Raw genomic sequence first — 15,548 nt, forward strand, 5'->3', positions numbered from 1 at the left:
GTGGCCGCAGAGACCTGGTGGCCATTTCCTCGGAGCCGCAGTAATTGCCACGGGGACCCCGCACACACACACACACACACCCACACACTCGCCCCCCTCCGGCCCAGCCCGGAGTCCCCTCCTGCACCCCAAACCCCTCATCCCCAGCCCCACTCCCAGACGGAGCCCTCACCCCAAATGCGTGCCAGAGCCCCCTCCTACATCCCAAACCCCTCATCACCGGTCCCACCCCAGAGCCTGCACCCCCAGCCCAGAGTCCATACCCCCTCCCACACCCCGGTGAAAGTGAGTCAGGGTGGGGTAGAGTGAGCAATGGAGGGAGGGGGAAACAGAACGAGCGGGGGACGGGGCCTCAGAGAAGGGGCGGGGCATGGGCAGGGGTGTTCAGTGTTGTGTGATTAGGAAGTTGGCAACCCTAGAACCAGGAGGGGGAGATTTTCAGCATGCTGCTTCAATAGCCTGAGGTACCAGCACTAAGCTATGGAGGAGCAGAAAAGGAGCAGGAGCTGAGAACGAAGAGGGACCACTGTGTCCCAGCGAGTGGGAGATCTGTCACCAGCTGTCTTACTGAGGCTGTCAGCTGTTTGGTTGCTGGGCATGGCGTTCTTCGATGGGTTTATTCTCACGTAGAGGCAGCCAGTGTTTTCTCCTTTCTTAAGCTCAGCCGGTGTCAGAGGGCAGCAGCCCCTCGCACGGACACTAAATTACAAATGCCGCCGCTGGTTTCAGTATCAGGCAGCAAAAAGGCTCTGCTACAAGCCTTTCCGCAGTTTGCTTCTCTGCAGCTCTTGCAAGCTCTCTGCCAGCCAGCAACAAAGGTAGCACAGACCTCTGCTCTGCCAGCTCAGCCGTGGCCAAGGCGGGGTGCTTAAAAGAGGACACCAGTACTGAGATTGTTCCAGGGGGTTATTTTGAGGACTCAGGGTGGAGTGAATGCCATTATCACCGTTAGCTTGAGGAGAACGTTTCTTCAAAGAATACTTCTCTCTCAGTGGTAGCACCAGTGGATTCTTCGCTGTCTGCATCGTTCTGAGAGTCCCAGAGACTGATCCTCGTCTCTCGGACCCCAGGAGTAACTCCACTGAAACCAAGTGTAATGGTCCTCACTCAGGGTCTGGTTGGGGAGCAAGCCCTGACTGCCAAGGTCGTTGTGGGGAGGGGAGCCCAGGCCCTCCCACTCCACCAGGCTCCAACCCAGGACCCTTTGGACTGCCAGTAGTCTGGCAACCAAGGCTGCTTAAGGCTGTCTTCCCTGGGCCTCTTCCTCTCACCCTGCCCCAGCTTAGTCCACCTGGTGGGGAAATCCAAACCAAAAGAAATAAGAGTTACCAATGTCCAAGGTCCACAGGATACTTCCCTCTCTGGTTGTCACTCGGGTGGGTCCTCCCTTTCCGCAGGGAGCCCCGCTTCTTCAGGGCAGCTATGTCAGAGCCTTTAGACTTCCCGCTGCTGGAGCTGTGGGCTGCTAGTCTGCTCACCTCCAGCTCTGCCACCCACATGAGCAATTCCCAACCTTTTAATTCCTCCAGTAGATGGAGCATTTGTTGCAGGTGTGGCAGGGTAGGGTTGGCTGAGCCCCAAATAATCCCATAACCCCTTGTTGCCCTGTGTGGTGTTTGTACTCCCCATCACACCAAGTAATGATGGTATAAGACCCGCAGAAGCTAGGGCAGAATCAGCCCCACAGCATGGGTATATGCACATGCAGCACATACGTTTTTGATGGGAAAAGGACAGGAATTAAGGGTGGCGGGTGGACCTCCACTTCGGGGAAGCTAGCCCTGCAGCCCCACCCCTTTCACACAAGACCCCAGCCCCAAGGCAGGAGCTCTGATCCCCCCTGTACTGCTGTTCCCCCGTGGCCGGAGAAGCCCCAGACCGGACGCAACCCTGAGTTGCCCCCCACCGCTGCCAGAGGAGCCCCGGGCTGGCCTCAGACAGCTGACCAACCCGAGCCCTGGCTGAGCAGCCCTAGAAACGCCAGCCAGCTGGCCAACCCCAGCCCAGGGCCTGCCCAAGCAGCCGCAGCCACACCAGCTGGCCAGCTGACCCCAGCCCAGGGCCTGCACAAGCAGCCCCCGCCGGTCAACCCCAGCTCCAGCCGCCGGCCAACCCCAGCTGCGCCGGCCAGCCCACTAACCCCAGCCCCGGGCTGGAGAACAGGAAACACTGCGCCCCTGCCTCCCCCTACCAGCAGAAGAACACTGATCTTTTTATATATGCCATGCAGGTTCTGGGGCAGCTGAGGAGGTAGTATTTGCTACTCAGCTTCCTGGGTTCATCAGTAATCTCTCTGGAGTTCAGGGAGATACTGACGAACCCAGGAAACTGCATAGCAGATACTTCCACCTCAGCTGCCCTGGAATCTGCATAGCACATAATAATAAACAAAAACCAGCAACCCAGCATCCCCTTGAAGCAGCTCCAGCCTATTATACCTGCCACCCATGACAGCAATGAAATAGTGTTCCCTCTCTGACAGAGAACGTAGCTTTCAGGCCAGTGATATTGGACTAACACACAGGGAAGTGGCACTGAATTGAATAGAGAGAATCAGGGTGTTCTTGAGAGGGTAACATTCACCCCTCTGCTAACAGCAAGCTCAGGGTCCAGGCAGCCCTTAAGCTTGCAAAACTGTGATTTATCTAAGGGAAGCAGTGGCTCAGCTATAAACAGTGCGAGATAAGGTGGACCCCACTTTCAGTTTGTTTTCTTCCTGCTGGGATTTGGATGTTCTGGTTTGTGAGTGCACAGTATATTACTAAGGGCCTATTTGCTTATCCCCTCCTAGCACACCACACTTCCTACTGTATTGGCTTGGCTTATTAGTAGCTAAGGAGCAGGAACAGCAAGGAAACTGGAAACTACGCTCTCACTTATTTGCCCTTATCAGTGGTTGGGGCACTTATGGCATCCTAGATATGATATGCAGCTGACATCCTGTACAACAGAGGCCAGCACTGCTCTGATGTATTTAACCAATTGCAATTCCTGGCTCGCACGCCCAGTTCTGGCTCTGCTCAACAAACAGGAGTTCCAATTTACAGGCCAAATATTAAGTTTCACCCTCTGTGTGTAGGGATTGCACACGGTGCACAGCGGGGAAGGCTTGCATCCAAATCCTGGGGATGGCTGGTGCTATGGAAATCAGAGGCGGGGTCTTTAATGTGTTTGACAGAAAGCCCCGACCGTAGCAGAACCCTCCAGATTTGCATCACCAGCCGGGGGAGTCAGGTGGCTGGCCTGCCAGGTGCCGCATTGTGCCACCGGCACAGCACCAAGTGGAGGCTGTTCAGCACCTCACAGGATTCTGGCAGGGCAAAGGTTGTCTTGCGGTTCGAGAGAGGTTGGGGGGTGCAGCTGCACCAGCATCCACAGACTGTGTGGAGTTTCTCACCAGCTGAGGATCCGGCCCAGCCAGTTTGGCTGTCCTGTTTTGTTATTGTATCTAGAAAGCACTGCAAGCAGGTCACACTCCCATCTTATTTGTAAAAGACACACATGCGTGCTCTGGGTAAAGTTCAAACTTAATCCCTTCCTGAGGGTTCTTTTATTGTTAATTTTATATAACAAAGTTTCTGCCAAAGCTTGCACTTAGCTGGGTTCCCTACAGGATTCCTCTGTCCCTGCCTTGACTTCCCTCTCTTAGAGAAACATGCAAAACTTTTTGCATCCTAGGTTGGTGCTATTAAGACCTACCTGGTCTGACTGCCAGCATGACTCACGAGAATCTCTATGCAAGCTCCTAGAATCTGACCCTCCAGTATCCACTTCCACACTTTTAGATAGGAGCAGTCCTAAATTCAGGATTCCAAACATCCTTCCTTATAATCAAATGAATGAGTCACCTCATCCTCTGTCACCTTAAACTTTCAGGGTGAGATTTTCCAGCATCACAATCCCTGAAGGGGCTTTGAAAATCAGAGCCTCCAGAAATGTTACTACAGCTACTAAGTGAAGGGAAAAAGCTTACACCTAGAACATGAACGTTCATAAAGAAACCCAAGCTTGAAAAAGCCACAATCTGATAATTATCTGTACTTTAGGTCTTAAGTCAGAATGGACAGGGAGACAAAGCAGCACAAAACAAAAATCTATTGATCCAACAGTAGCCAGACCAGAAGAAGGGCAGAAAGCCCAGCATTTGTTTGCAAGTAGAGAGGGAAAAAACCCATCAGAGCAGAACTCCCTTTTCAGATAAACGTTACATGATGTTCCAGGAAGGGTTATGGTGCTTTACAAGAGAATTCAGACTTGACAGAATGTGTATCCAAGTTGTGGTTTAAAAAAAAGCTACTGTACCAAGTACAAAATCTAAATCTCCAGGAGCTACGGCCTCACACTGCCTTGAGAAAATACAACATCCGAGCTAAAGCTCAGAGATCCTGTTCATTAACAGCAAAGACACTTAGGAGAAAAATTCTGGCACTTTACCTCATTTAACCATCAAGTGAAATGAGTCCAAAAGTGCTTTAAGAGAAGAAAATTTTGAAATCAAAATGCCGCAAAGTTTTTCTCGAAAGGTTCTATCTATTCATGTCCAGCGTTTTCTGTCATCTCTGGTTAGCTGGGACACTTCATCCCAACATGGTGAATGATTACCTCATACTCCTTTGTCACCTCTCGGCTGGGCTGTAACAATGCGATACCTGGCCAGGAAGCCTTAGGGAACTCCAGCTGGTACGGGATGTTGCAGCTCATCTCCTCAGCAACCCAGGCTCCTGTGAACACATCAGACCTGTCCTCTGCTCTCTACACTGGCTTCCCATTGAACATTGAATCAAGTTCAAGGTCTCAGTCCTTATCTTTAAAGTGCTCTACGTCCTAGGCCGAGGGTATTTAAAAGATAGACTGAAGCACTGGGATGGTCAACAACTTCACTCCTCTGGCCCAGCAGAACACTCTACAACAAGGTAAAGCTCATCTGTGTGGGAGATGGAACTTTCTCAGGGGCTGCTCTGAGACTGTGGCATGAGCTCTCTGAGGTTCATTCCAATCTTCCCCACCTTATGCTCCAAGACCTGCCTTTTCTAACACAGACATACAGCTGTGTGTGTGTACCTTCAAAACCAAAACGCTCCCCTGTACACACTTCTCTCTCAGCCATGTTGCTTCATACACTACTGGAAGGCGCTCAGATTCTATGGGGCAGTATAAAAACCTGTAGAGAATAGAATAGCTAATTAGTTCTGGAGGTAGCACTTACTGTTATGAGCAGTGCTGCCGTGAATGGCTTTAGTGGCACAGCCAGTCAACAGGAGAGCCAGGACTTGAACACTGATTTCCTGACACCCTTAGCCCCTAGTGCCTTAGCCCCAAGACCACCCTCCTTTAACATGTGAATGCTCTCCTCATTCTTCAGCAGTTTTATGCACATGCCAGCAAAATTTCTGTGACAGGATACAGGGGCACTACCTGGTCCCCAGTACACAAGGGGTTAACTCCAGCTTCTCTTTCCCCCTTCTTTGACCAGGTGTTCAAGGCTAGGGCTGTAAGGAAAGCTGCTGAAGAGAGAGGAAGGGGAAAGCAGGACTCCCAGTGGGAGCTCTGAGATAAATCCTAGTCTGATGTTCTTTTTGCATATCTTACTCTGATTTGTTTATGCGGACTCTCTCCTGCTGAACAGTCCTTACCACCTGCTGCTAGCCCTGCTCCCTCATCCCAGCTGTTTACATCCACCTATCTGCCAGCTTTAAAGCCCACCCAAGAAGTCCTGTCTGCTTGAACTCCAGCTTACCGTTCTTTCCGGCTTTACTGATTTCAGATCTCTCATACTCTCCCCTCCTCTCCAAATTACTGTCTGCACAGGTCTCGCCCTCTTCAGTAAAGACCCCCTAGTAACACTAAGCTTTGGAAGTGGCAGTTAAATATATACAAAGGTTACTGTGGCTCGATGTGTCTGCAAAGTAACCATGGAGAACCTATAAACAGCTCTATTAACTATAAGTGCACCTGGGGGAGAGTTGAGACCGTTCCCAGAATGCTAACCTTTATCTATTCACCTTGCTGCCAACCTTCTAACCTTTCCTTCTTCCCTTCTGTTTTCCCACCAAACTCCTCATCTCCTCATCATTATCTTCATAAATGATCTGGAGGATGGTGTGGATTGCACTCTCAGCAAATTTGCGGATGATACTAAAATGGGAGGAGTGGTAGATACGCTGGAGGGGAGGGATAGGATACAGAAGGACCTAGACAAATTGGAGGATTGGGCCAAAAGAAATCTGATGAGGTTCAATAAGGATAAGTGCAGGGTCCTGCACTTACGACGGAAGAACCCAATGCACAGCTACAGACTAGGGACCGAATGGCTAGGCAGCAGTTCTGCGGAAAAGGACCTAGGGGTGACAGTGGACGAGAAGCTGGATATGAGTCAGCAGTGTGCCCTTGTTGCCAAGAAGGCCAATGGCATTTTGGGATGTATAAGTAGGGGCATAGCGAGCAGATTGAGGGACGTGATCGTTCCCCTCTATTCGACATTGGTGAGGCCTCATCTGGAGTACTGTGTCCAGTTTTGGGCCCCACACTACAAGAAGGATGTGGATAAATTGGAGAGAGTCCAGCGAAGGGCAACAAAAATGATTAGGGGTCTGGAACACATGACTTATGAGGAGAGGCTGAGGGAGCTGGGATTGTTTAGCCTGCAGAAGAGAAGAATGAGGGGGGATTTGATAGCTGCTTTCAACTACCTGAAAGGGGGTTCCAAAGAGGATGGCTCTAGACTGTTCTCAATGGTAGCAGATGACAGAACGAGGAGTAATGGTCTCAAGTTGCAGTGGGGGAGATTTAGATTGGATATTAGGAAAAACTTTTTCACTAGGAGGGTGGTGAAACACTGGAATGCGTTACCTAGGGAGGTGGTAGAATCTCCTTCCTTAGAGGTTTTTAAGGTCAGGCTTGACAAAGCCCTGGCTGGGATGATTTAACTGGGAATTGGTCCTGCTTCGAGCAGGGGGTTGGACTAGATGACCTTCTGGGGTCCCTTCCAACCCTGATATTCTATGATTCTATGATTCTATGATTCCTCATGAGCCTGAAACTGAAGGAGCAAACTACTCTGCTGCTTCGGATCCTACCTCATAAACAGAAACCAGCCACAGAGGCCATTTGTCTGACTGGGTTTTAATGTGACAGATTTAGAAGGAAATTGCCAGTCATCAGAAGGGTAACAGTTACTTGGTGCGACAGTGGGTTATTGATGAAGCACCTATCCTACTCTTAAGCACAGTTAACACAACTGGCTCTAAGGAAGGTTGTTATTGTGCAGCTGTGCTCAGTGGGAGGCAGGGGGAGAGGAAAGGGGAACCATGGCACATGCTGATTGTGATCCTGTTTTGTAACTGAACCAATGTATTGACATCAGTGAAATAAGAGTGAACATCTTTTTAAAGGTTTCAGACTGGGAATGGCTTGGTGAGACACAAGATTCATTATAGAATCATGCAAGAACCAAGACAGAGCATAGAAACTAGAGATGCAAAAGCCCTTTTAGATCTTCTTGTCTTTGTCATTGTCACTGTAGGAACTTTGGCCCAGAACGTCAAAGGTAATTAGGCACCCACTTCCTATTGATTTCAAAGAGAGTTGATGCCTAAATATCACTGAGGATCTGAACTTTTCCCTATAATAGTCTCAAGTGTGTTTTTATTTCAGAGCCCTAAAAGATGGGGCTTCCACAATTCCTTTGGAGACACTACTGAACAAGCTCCTACACCTCAGAGGTAGGCCATTTTCCCTGGTACTCTGCCCACATTTTCCTTTGGCAGATTTCATGCAGTTAAGAGTTTGCCTTGTCCTTTCCCCTCCTAAGTATTAGTATCTAGTTTAAATGGAATGGTATGTGTGACATATTATAAAGCCAGCATCACACCTAATCATAGAATCATAGAATATCAGGGTTGGAAGGGACCCCAGAAGGTCATCTAGTCCAACCCCCTGCTCAAAGCAGGACCAATTCCCAGTTAAATCATCCCAGCCAGGGCTTTGTCAAGCCTGACCTTAAAAACCTCTAAGGAAGGAGATTCTACCACCTCCCTAGGTAACGCATTCCAGTGTTTCACCACCCTCTTAGTGAAAAAGTTTTTCCTAATATCCAATCTAAACCTCCCCCACCTGTACTTTAACCTACAGTAGTTAAAGTACATATCTTTCCCCTGAAGAGTGGCTGGGCCCCTGTGTTTAGGCTGCCTCCCTGAGCCCTCATCAGATTTAATATGTGAAGTGGTTTTTTTAACTGGCAGCTCTGGAAACTCAAACTGGGTCCAAAAATTCAGCTGTGCTCTGTCGACCTAGTGAGCCCCCATTGAGACGTACTACAAACACAGTTGATTGAAGTGTCCACCTTTCTGCAGCGTGGGGTCAACATTCTGCAACTGGAACTTGGTTAACAATTGTGTTGACGAGCAAAGCAGAGTCAGAGACCAGCTGCCACAACGGTGCTCGCTCTGCATTGTTACCAGGAGTAGTACTAAAACCTTGGTTCTGATGCTAATGTATGATTAGAGCCATACACAGGTGGCAGCTTTGCTGAGTGCGAAGCTGTATGACAAGCCATTTTGCACAGTAGAAATACACTTTGCAGTTGCAAACAGCTTCTAAGATCAACCCCTTTTTCGCACGCTCAAGACTCCAAACTTTCCAAACCTTTGGAGCTGAACATGTGCATGAGTGATGTGTGCCTAAAGGTGAATTATTCTGGAAGGTTTGAGCAAAGTCCATTTAACTGCTTTGCAGGGACGGGAAAGTGACAAAACCACACTTTTTACCCACTATAAAAAAGTATAGCCATCATCTTTTTAAAAAGCCAGGGCCAAAGTAAAAACGGCTGAAGTCTGAAACTGCATGAGGAGAGAGAGTCCTTGCCAAGGAGAACATCCTCTTGGTGGGGTGACAGTACTGCTTGGGGAGGGTGCTCAGAGGGCATCTGCAGAGATGGTTAGCTCAGCCTATAGAACCTACACCATTTTTAAAAAGAAAAGGAGGACTTGTGGCACCTTAGAGACTAACCAATTTATTTGAGCATGAGCTTTCGTGAGCTACAGCTCACTTCATCGGATGCATACCGTGGAAACTGCAGCAGACTTTATATATACACAGAGAATGTGAAACAATACCTCCTCCCACCCCACTGTCCTGCTGGTAATAGCTTATCTAAAGTGATCATCAAGTTGGGCCATTCCCTGCACAAATCCAGGTTCTCTCACCCCCTCACCCCCCTCCCAAAAACCACACACACAAACTCACTATCCTGCTGGTAATAGCTCTTACCAGCAGGATAGTGAGTTTGTGTGTGTGGTTTTTGGGAGGGGGGTGAGGGGGTGAGAGAACCTGGATTTGTGCAGGAAATGGCCCAACTTGATTATCATGCACATTGTGTAAAGAGTTGTCACTTTGGATGGGCTATCACCAGCAGGAGAGTGAATTTGTGTGGGGGGGTGGAGGGTGAGAAAACCTGGATTTGTGCTGGAAATGGCCCAACCTGATGATCACTTTAGATAAGCTATTACCAGCAGGACAGTGGGGTGGGAGGAGGTATTGTTTCACATTCTCTGTGTATATATAAAGTCTGCTGCAGTTTCCACGGTATGCATCCAATGAAGTGAGCTGTAGCTCACGAAAGCTCATGCTCAAATAAATTGGTTAGTCTCTAAGGTGCCACAAGTACTCCTTTTCTTTTTGCGAATACAGACTAACACGGCTGTTACTCTGAAACCAATACACCATTTTTGCATCACAGATTTTGCATTTAGGGACCAGACTCTGGCACTTACCCACAGGCTTGAGTAAAGGGGGATGCATACTCCTTAGAGAGCTTAGGCAAAGACAAGCACCCTGGAACTAGCCCTGAACTGGATACACACAAGGGTGTTGACCTCTTGGATCATCATTGCCATTTAAATGGGTTTTTTGCCCCTAATCCTGCTCCAAGGTGCATTTTCTCTTTAGGCGTCTGTCCTCCAGTCACGACTCCTGCATACTCTCTCAAGCCAAACAATAACACCAATAAAGATGGGTAATTAGTGGCCTTGTCCCTCCCCCACCCAACCCATTCACCTCACATAAGATGTGAGCCTCAAGGTCTAATTAACATTAAATACCATTATCAAACATAAAAAGAACAGGAGTACTTGTGGCACCTTAGAGACTAACCAATTTATTTGAGCATAAGCTTTCGTGAGCTACAGCTCACTTCATCGGATGCATCTGCTGAAGTGAGCTGTAGCTCACGAAAGCTCATGCTCAAATAAATTGGTTAGTCTCTAAGGTGCCACTAGTACTCCTTTTCTTTTTGCGAATACAGACTAACACGGCTGTTACTCTGAAACCTGTCAGGATAGCAGAAGTTACTGCAACATTGCAAAGTTAGAATCACAATGAGTCAGGACTTATAAGAGCCAAGGTTCCAACAGCTATGTTAATCTGGCTGCACTGCATAGATATTCTGTATGTCTATAGGTATATGTGTTTTCAATCCCTGTTTATGGTGATAAAAAAGTGGCCTAATATGTTACTGGCCTTTGTGACTGAACATGTAACCTGAACATTGCATTGACATAAACCAGAACTTTCTCATTTATATTGGAGTAGATAGAGCTCAATACATGGAAGAGTCTTTCTGAATATAAAGGAAGCCATTACTGTACACACCAGAAGCGTAGGGACCTGATGTTAAGCAAGCGAGTCTGTATTTTGTCATCTTAAGCAACAGAGTCAGAAAATTTTAGCCATAGATTTTTGCATGTAATAATGTGATAACACTAGCTTTGTTTTATGAAAATGCCTGTGATTCCTACGATAATACTAATTCCCTGAAGACTAAGTGATAAAAATGAGAGAACTGTCAGACTTTGTATTCTACTCCGAAGAACATTCACTTTCCACTTTCTCCCTCTATTACTAAAATACAGGCATTGTTTCAAAAAGAAAGAGCCAGTCAGCTCAGAGCAGAGGCTCAGAACAGCGCATCTTAATTTTTTGGCAGAATTCCCCATTGCCTTTCTAATGCTTATTTAAAAGTCATGGGCCAAACTCTGCAGTCCATGCCAAGAGTAATGCCTCAGTAAGGACTGCAGGATTTGAGCCAAACAGAGAAATGGTACCCAACCTAGCTAAAGGCTTTTTAGAGGAACACGGGTGTCCTTAAATTACACTGGCGAAATGATAATACCTTTTAGTGCTGAAGGAGGATTAAGCAACAAGTGCTTCACTCAGATCAAAGGGCACTTAATGGCTCCCTTTCTCTCCAATGAGGAGATAACATTGCCACTGATACATGTCTGCAGTTCAGAGTCTCCCGTCTCCTGCGTGCACACAATCCATTCTCCTGATGGCTGTGCAATAAGCTAGCACCTCACTTGTCTTTATAATGCAGTTACTCACTCTGTCGAGTCCTATCCCAAGAATACAGATACTCTTCAGCAGAGCGGGACATACTGAAATGGCCCTTTGCACTTTGGAAACACAGTAACAAGAAAGCAGGCTGCTGGCGTGTCTCCCCAGCCCAGGAAGGTTAGTCCAGGCCCAAAAGTCTGTACACACCCTTCCTTCAGAGCTAGGGTGACCAGACAGCAAATGTGAAAAATCGGGACAAGGGTGGGGGGTAATAGGAGCCTATATAAGAAAAAGACCCAAAAGTCGGGACAGTCCCTATAAAATTGGGACATCTGGTCACCCGATTCAGAGCACACTTTTAGTCTTCAGATACAAAACTCGTGGTGTAACACAAAGTTATTCCTCTGATCAAAGCAGGCAGCGGGGGCCCAGATGCCTTTCTCCCTTGCTTCTTCCCCACTGCTCCAGGACCCACCACAAGAGCCAGCTTGCTTCCTGTGGCTCTCCTCCAACTGAGCTCTCTCAGCCCTTTATAGGAAGCCTTCATCGGGAGGGAGCCTGTCAATCATTCTGAGAAGCGTATTATTTTACTTCGGCTCAGTTGTTGTTGTGGTAACAGCGAGTTCCAATAGCAGCAGGAAGGAGATGGTGATGGGGAACGTTCTCCCACTCTGTCTGTGGAGTAGGTGCAATGCGGTGCCAAGGGTTAATGGCAAAGGGCCCCATGTAAACTGGTCCAGAGATCACTAAATACATTTGCTACAGGAACATTTTTAAGTGACTTTAAAATTCCAAACTTTCTGTATGATGCATTAACTGAAATAATACACAATAATAATGCATAAATGTCACTTGCTGTACAGAAAACCATGCTCTTTGGGAATACCCTGCAGTTAGATCCCTCGCTTCTTGGACTTTATTCAATGGAAGCTGTAATAACATGGAACCATTACTTGTGGGTTAAATTCTGTCTGGTACATGCCAGAATTCTAACACAGGATCAACCGCACCCATCTTGGCCCCAATAAAACATCACCCACTGTGCAGACCCTTTGCCATGGAGGGTTGTTATGGGGCACTGCCTAAAGTGAGAGGGCATGACCTGCTTGTCATGATCAATGACCCAGCAAAAACCTTTATGTTCAGCCCCAATGCAGTGTATTGCTGGTCTCAGTGAGAGTCAATTGCACAACGGGCTGTCACTGGGCTGATCTTGCCAGAATACAACTGTCACTTCCTGTTGATTAATCACTCTGTACATCCTGCCCACTTCCTGGTGCCTGCCAGAATCCGGTCCTCTGCCTTTACCTTTAGAAGATAAATAGCCTTACAAGCAGGATGTCAGCATGACATTGATAATATACAAAGGTGATTGGCTGCTCCTAGTAAGAGAAGTTGGTCCCTAATCTCAAATAAAGTGAAAGAAAAGTAATTATTTAATCAAAGTTTTGGTGCTATTCTGGCTCATTATTTCCTCCAATTCCTACGGACTTCTGTACATTGCAACAGGATTTATGACGCTCCCCGGAAGTTACCAATCAGTAGCTAATATTACCACGCATACAGGGCCAAACCATCTGTCCCTCCATCCCAGGCTTGTCACTGTGCTGCTTGAACTTGATCTAACTGAACATTGCAGCAGGTAAAAGGAAATAAACGACCCCCGCTGGGGCACCCACCTGCCACACGGGGTCTGTGTGCTTCCCTGACTTGGCAGAGCTCTTGTAGCCTGGCTGCGAGTGTGACTTTTTCAGGTTGTAGATGGCCACGTTGCCATCGTAGAAGCCCACGACAAGAAGATAGGGATGGTCATTGTGGATGTCGAGGCACATGATGCCACTCTCACTGCTGAAGATGTACTCAGGGAAGGTGGGGTTCTTCATGGTGTACAGAAGGAGCATGCCCCGGCTCTGCTTCATGAAGTCATCTAGAGAAAGGAAGATCCACACCATGATGTGAGTGTGACATTACACCCCATATTCTTTATGGAAATATGCTTATGATATGGATATGGCATAACTGAGATCTATTTTATGCAAGATGGGTCTTGCAAGGTATCATCAGAAAGGTTATATTTTACTGAATGTGATTATCCAATTTGTAGGCATATATCATTTCTGTATCTACAGTTAGGAATATTGACTATGTCACAATTTCAACTGCGTGTGTATTTGGGAGACACCTACCAGACAACAGGTCACCAGCCTTGATGGGCCATTAGGAAGAAACAATAAGACTTTGAAGACACTAATCTCTCTCCTTCCTGAGAGGCGTCCTGGGACGTAGCTGTGACACTACTAGGTCAGGTGGTCCTGTCAACTGGTACGAAACACCATCTTGAACTTCTAGTAATTTTCCACTAAAAGGAGGGGGAGGTCAACACTGGGAAACAAAAGATTCCCACCTTATGAAAATCTTATTTAAGGCTGGGGAGTAAGGCAAACAGGACTCTTCTCCATTGCCTTCCTGCCCAAGAACAAAGACTGCTGAAAGTACCTGAAGAGACAAAGGAACTGAGTGGTGGTGGGAAAGGCAAGGGCTGAGTCCAGACTAAGACAGGCGTCTAGTCTGTAAAGAGAAATAACTGGAACTCTAAGCCACAGAAACTCTGTAACTTGCCTAAAACAACATTTAGGGTGAGAAATTATTTCTTGCAACCAGTCTCTTTAAGATCTTAAGCTTAGTATGTGTGTTTTGTTTTATTTGCTTGGTAATCTGCTTTGTTCTGTTTGCTATCCCTCATAACCACTTAAAATCTGCCTTTTATAGTTAATAAACTTGTTTTGTTTATTATTAAGCCCAGTTCATGCAATTTCTAACTGGGGGGGGAGGGGCAAGTTGTGCATATCTTCCTCCACATTGAGGGAGGGGGCAAGGTTCTGAGATTACGTTGTATAGATTTCTCTACATATCTGGAGAATAAGTGAAGCCACCCATTCATTGATAAAACTATTACAAATAAGTACTAGTATTGCAAATATATATTAATCTACTAAACATGCGACATTCCTTTCAATGGTGCTGTACCTCAGGGAATGGTATGCAAATGGGCTTTGTATCAGAGTGGTAGCTGTTTTAGTCCATATCCACAACAACGACGAGGAGTCTGGTGGCACCTTAAAGACTAGAGTAGATATGGGGACTTGACAGCTAAGTGTCTGGAAGCAGTCATAAGCATGTATCAGTGCCCAATATGAAGACTGAAGCTCTTGATGCTTTGAAATCCAACTCAATACACAGTGGCACATTCTGGTGGCTCAAAAAATAATAACTTGACAGCAACCAATGATATTATATGTCTCAATTACTTCACAGTCAGAACAACAAACCCAGAGCCCATCCCCTGGAACAAGCTAGAGTGGCACAACACTGCTTCAGTTTGTGAGGTAGCCTTCATTACAGGCACTCAGAAATAATGGTGATGGAAGCCACAAGATCCTACATAGAAAACCAAAGGCGTAATGAAAGCCACTGAACCGTTTAAGAGAATGGAGAGAAGGAAAAGAAGAGTGATCAGGGTCTGAGTAATGTTTACCTTGTTTCACTTTTAAAGAGTCTACCTAAACTCAAAGTTCTCCTGCGAACCCATAACATTACAATCAGAACTAGCTTTCAGAAACAACTGCTGCTGCCTGAAACATTTGTCTGTGTAGACATTTCTAAAATGACAAGATGGGAGGTAACATCTTTATTGGACCAACTTTTGTTGGGGAGAGAGACAAGTTTTCCAGCTTACACAGAGGTTTTCTTCAGGTCTGGGAAATGTACTCAGCGACCTGAAGAAGAGCTCTGTGTAAGCTCCAAAGCTTGTCTCTCTCACCAACAGTAGTTAGTCCAATAAAAGATAACCTCACCCAACCTGTCTTTCTAATAGCCTGGGACCAACCCTACTACAACCACACTGCATACGACATACAGGCATTTCTAATGCATTCATTGCCATTGCATAAAGGTGTCCTTATAAATGCTAAGAGTTCTCAGGAGAATCTGAGTTTTTTCCAAAAATGAGAAGTAAATCCACAACCTTAGAGTCAAACACCTGTATGGAATTCAAACAAGCAGTCAAAACTCTCCTGGATTCCTTGAGAAACATCTTGTGCTCATACCAATGAGCTCAGTGCAATTATATCTTTTACAGACCAGGTGGGTGAGGTAATATCTTTTATTGGACCAACTTCTGTTGGTGAAAGACAAACTTTTGAGCTTCACAGAGGTCT

The 15,548-nt window shown here is 46.8% G+C and overlaps 1 protein-coding gene across 3 annotated transcripts in view; it reads right to left on the reverse strand.

Annotated features, from left to right (window-relative positions):
• The window catches only part of DNAI1 (dynein axonemal intermediate chain 1), a 272,825-nt gene that overhangs the window by 149,200 nt on the left and 108,077 nt on the right, over window positions 1-15,548 (reverse strand). For all 3 annotated transcript variants that reach the window (XM_084628046.1, XM_084628045.1, XM_084628044.1), the window contains one exon: window positions 13,011-13,258. In XM_084628046.1, coding sequence (XP_084484172.1) covers window positions 13,011-13,258 — 248 coding nt within the window. The remainder of the gene's footprint in view (window positions 1-13,010; window positions 13,259-15,548) is intronic.

The sequence above is a fragment of the Lepidochelys olivacea genome, assembly GCF_965140295.1.
Source record: "Lepidochelys olivacea isolate rLepOli2 genome assembly, chromosome: 5".
NCBI classification, from domain to species: Eukaryota; Metazoa; Chordata; order Testudines; family Cheloniidae; genus Lepidochelys; species Lepidochelys olivacea.